Below are 5,000 nucleotides of genomic sequence, written 5' to 3' on the forward strand. Positions count from 1 at the left end.
ATTTAAATTTATATTTTTTTTTTTTATATTATTTTGTTAGGCCTTGTTTCAACTACCAATTTATACGTTATAAATAATACCTTATTTTTTTACGTATATGAAGAACTAAAAGATAAAGGCATTCCATATTATTTGAGTGCCACAATTTCTCGCTTTATATCTATAATAGTTACATCTCCTTTGGAACTATATAAAACAAATATTCAGGCGAATGTTTGTAATAGTTATAAAGTAAGTATATTTGATATATTTAAAGATAAACAAAATCGAAAAGTAAAAATAAATTTGTATAAAGGAATAACATCTACTCTTGTTAGAGATATTCCTTTCTCAGCTATATATTGGTCATTGAATGAATATTTTGTAGGTTATATAAAAAAACATGATGCTGAATATGATAAAAGGAAAAATTTTGTTAAAAAATTTGTATATCCATTTATATGTGGTTGTTTAAGTAGTACTATTACTACTTTTATTACACATCCATTGGATATTATTAAAACAAATTTACAAGCAAGATGTATTGATATAATTCATAAAAGTGATTTTGATTATAAAAAAATCAAAAATTATGATATGTATACAAAAAATAAAACATATAATTTCTATAATATTTGTCAAAATAATCTATATAATAATAAATATATATGTGATGTTAAAGTTAATAATTTTGCACATAATAATCATAGATCTATATATTATAAATATGGATCTAGTAAATATGGTTGTAATACATATAATTATAAATATTATAATTACTTTAAATTAACTAATCATAATAATTATAATATATTCTCTATATCCAAACTTATTTTTAAAAGACATGGAATTAAAGGATTCTACATTGGTATCTTTCCAAGGTTAGTAAAAATTGTACCAACATGTGCAATCCTTTTCTCAACATATCATTATTTCAATTATTAATTTTTTTTTTTTTTTATATATTTAAATCATATATATATGGTAATACATATATATATATATATATTACTGAATTGTCTTTTTTTTTTTTTTTTACATAAAATTATATTTTAATTTGATATATACATGTATAAATAATTTATTATTATTATTATTTATTTTATTTTATTTTTTTTTGTTTGAATTTAATTTTTTTTTTTAATTCCTTAAAATTAATATATATATATATATTTATGTGTATATGAAAATTTACGAGCTTCATATAAAAATGAGCAACAAAAATAATTTATTTTAAATAAAAGAATAATTCTTCATAAAAATGCTTTTAAAGGATTTCTATAAAAAAAATATATGTGTTAATAAGACTTTTCATTTTAAATAAAATAAAATCTGTCGAATATATTATATTCATCATCATAAAAAAAAAATATATATATATATATATATATATATATATTTATAGGGTTTACTGTCCCGTTTTATAATAATATATAATCCCAATCAACCGTTTAATCAACTTTTATTTTTTCACACATGTACATATATATATATATATTAAAATATAAATATATGAGTACAAGACCATAATTTTTTATTTCAAGGCTTAACTCATAACATAGTGGTGTATTTTTTTTTTTTTTTTAAATATTTACATTAAAAGCCAAAAAAAGAGAAAGATAACAAAAAATAAGAACTCTTTTAAAAATATAATAAAAATTATAACTTTTAGTAACACAGTCATCAAATGATTCTTTGTAATCTTTTTTATTAAAATATTTTATTATATATTCATTTATATTATGGTATGTATATATATTTTTTTTCTTGTATATTGCATGCATGTTAGCACATACGGACAGAATTTTTATTGTCGAGAAAAGTAGTTGTTGTTTTTTTATGTGTTCTTTTTTTTTCTTTTTTTCTTGAGAATATATAATAAAACATAAAAAAATAAATCATAAATATATATATATATAATATTATATATACTGTTTAAAATAAAACAGTTCTAAATTTATATAAAAAAAGAAAAAGAAAAAAGAACCTTATAAAAGTTATATACCTTATAATATTTTATATAATTGCCATAATATTATTAATAAAAAACTGATGTGTTATTTCATTTTATTTTTTACACACTTGAACATATATACACATATACATATATATATATATTTATTTTCATGATTTTCTTTTTATATCATTAACTGAAAAAATAAAACAAACGTTGATATATTTTATTAGACATTTAAACATTTGAAAAATATACGAATTTTACATTTTTCATTATGATTGTATTTCAATACTTTGATTTTTAAATTTATTGTACATAAATATATATGTTACATTCTTAAATACTCCTGATTTTTTTTTTTTTTTTTTTTTTTGGTTTATAAAGTGAATACAGTGGTAAAATTTATGTATATTTATATACATGAAAACATTTTAAAGATTAACCATCTTACATTGATATATATAATAAGACTTATTTTTAATAATTTATATTCCCATTTTTTTCTTTTTTACTTTTCATAAAAAAGATTAATCATGAACATTTTATTATCCCAATAATATATTTATGTATTTATTTTATTTATTCATTTAAAAAATAAGCATGGCTATTCCATCCCTTTTAAGTTGTAAAAGTAATAACAGTTCTTCTGAAGACAAGACAGAAAAATGCACACATAAATTGTACGAATTAAAGAATGAATATATTTTTGTTTATCGATGTAATATATGTTTATTATTATTTACATGTGTATATACATTTGCAGAACATATTATTTCAGAAAACCATAGAATTAAACAATTGGATGCTTTAAAGAAGGATAAATATTTCAACTGTTTAAGATGTAAATATATTTGTTTGAGTGTTGTTAAAATGATTAAGCATATTGAATTATATAATCATGGTCATAATATTTTGAAAAAAATAAAAAAAAAAATTCTTTACACCGGAAAAGCTAGCTGTGCATGTAAAATGAAATGCTATTTTTTTTATTCTCAAAATAAAAACTTAACAAACATAGAGAGGTGCACATTATATAATGAAAATAATATAAAACAATATGGAATAAATGATGAAGATAAATATATTAACCATGATATAAATATAGAAGAAAAAGTGCATAATATGAAGAATGAAGAGAAAGAAACAATAAAGAAAAATTGTAATAAAATATATAATGATGATGGTAAGGGTGATTATGATAATACATTTTTGATTTATCAAACCAATATTGATTATTCGAACAATGGTAACAATAATTACAATAATAATAATAATAATAATAATAATTACAATAATAATAATTATTATAATAATGATTATATGTTACCAAATAAATATTTATCCTTAAATAATATACAAAATAAAGAATGTATTAAAAAATATTCCTTACCAATAAATGTTCAGAAAAATCATGTAGCTACAAAGAATTATATGAATTTCCAACATTATCATAGTGATAATCAAGAATATAATTCAGATCCCTATAATATAGAAAATATAAATAATATTCACACCAATGTTCTATTCAAAAATGAACAAACAACTGAAAATGAAACACAAAAAGAACATATGAAGAATATTCTTTATGATCAGAATGAAAATCAAAAAAAAAATTTATTTATACACATGCATGAAAATAATTACAATATAGATGATGATATAATATCAAAGAATAGTAAATCATATATACAAAAAGATTTTCTATCCACTAATGAAAAAAGAAATAATTCTATACAATATGGAATAGATCATTTTGATTTTAACATGAATAAAAGAAATACATATCCTACAGATGTAGCTAGCCATTCATTAATAAAAAACTTAATTCCGAATATTAACACCTCATATTCATCTAATATAAATAATAAAATTAATGAGGTTGAAATGAATCATAATATAAATAATCTTCATAATAATATCACATTTAATAATAGTATGAATAACTATACATACTGTAATAATGTGCTTCTCGAGGAAACAGCTGATGAAGAAAATAAAGAAGAACAAAATATATCATATGATTTAAACAAGAGTGATTATATTTTTTATAATTTAATAAATGAAGAGAATAATATAAATAATGTAAATCATATAAATCATATAAATAATACATATCAGAAATATCAAAATAACAAACGTGAAGATAATTCCCTCTGCATTTATAATGATGATATTGAAAAAAATACATTCTCTGAAAATAACCATACATATTTTGATGCAATTTTTAATTCATATTTTCTTAAAGATATTCTACCTAATGGGGATGATAAAGATGATAATTCTGTTGATGCTGAAAATTATAAAATAAAAAATGATGAGGAAGAAATAAAACAGTTTATACCCATAAATTTAAATCCATGTACTTATCAGAACGAGACTAATATATTATTGAAATTACCACATGAAGAAGGAAACAATATTGAAGAGGTGGTTGAACATGCGAACAAAAATGATGATGATGAAAATGATAATAATGAACATCCATGTTATAATAATATAGAACAAGAAATACTGATTAACATGAATAAATCTTTTTTTAAAGGCTTAAATGAAAATACAGAAGAAGACGTAACAAATTTACACAGAAAAAAAGGTTCTGATATTTTGAGTGAAGAAACAAATAAAGAAGAGGATATAGTAGAAAATATTTATATGAAAAATATAAATATATGTAATAATATATTAAATAATAAGAATGAGGAGAATAATATGCAAGATATATCAAATATTTCAAGCATCTGTGATAAAAGTCAAAATGATATTTTATCATCTTTACGTATTATAAAAAATGAGAAAGAAAAAAATAAATACAATATATTGAATGAAAATAATAATGATTATTATTTGAATAAAATAGGACAAGATGTAAATAATTTTTTAAATATATTATTTGATAAAAAAAATGAAATGATAAATAAGAACAGTGTAAAAAATAGTATGTATAGTTCAGACAATAAATTGAATATATCACACAACAATAATAATAATAATAATAATAATCATCTTTTTTGTAATGAGGATATTCAATATGTGCCCATCTATAATAACTCTCATTTATCAAATG

At 19.0% G+C, this 5,000-nt stretch overlaps 2 protein-coding genes across 2 annotated transcripts in view; both read left to right on the plus strand.

Moving 5' to 3' along the window:
- Positions 1–924, plus strand: part of PGSY75_0407500 (putative mitochondrial carrier protein) — a gene marked incomplete at both ends in the record, with an annotated part of 1,469 nt that extends 545 nt beyond the window's left edge. Inside the window, one exon of the mRNA XM_018784141.1 lies at positions 41–924. Within this exon, the coding sequence (XP_018643303.1) occupies positions 41–924 (884 nt within the window). The remainder of the gene's footprint in view (positions 1–40) is intronic.
- A 1,612-nt stretch (positions 925–2,536) lies between these two features.
- PGSY75_0407600 (hypothetical protein) overlaps positions 2,537–5,000 on the plus strand; it is a gene marked incomplete at both ends in the record, with an annotated part of 3,309 nt that continues 845 nt past the window's right edge. The window contains one exon of the mRNA XM_018784142.1: positions 2,537–5,000. This exon is cut by the window's right edge and continues 845 nt beyond it. Coding sequence (XP_018643304.1) covers positions 2,537–5,000 — 2,464 coding nt within the window.

Source organism: Plasmodium gaboni, chromosome 4 (genome assembly GCF_001602025.1).
Source record: "Plasmodium gaboni strain SY75 chromosome 4, whole genome shotgun sequence".
In the NCBI taxonomy this organism is placed as follows: domain Eukaryota; phylum Apicomplexa; class Aconoidasida; order Haemosporida; family Plasmodiidae; genus Plasmodium; species Plasmodium gaboni.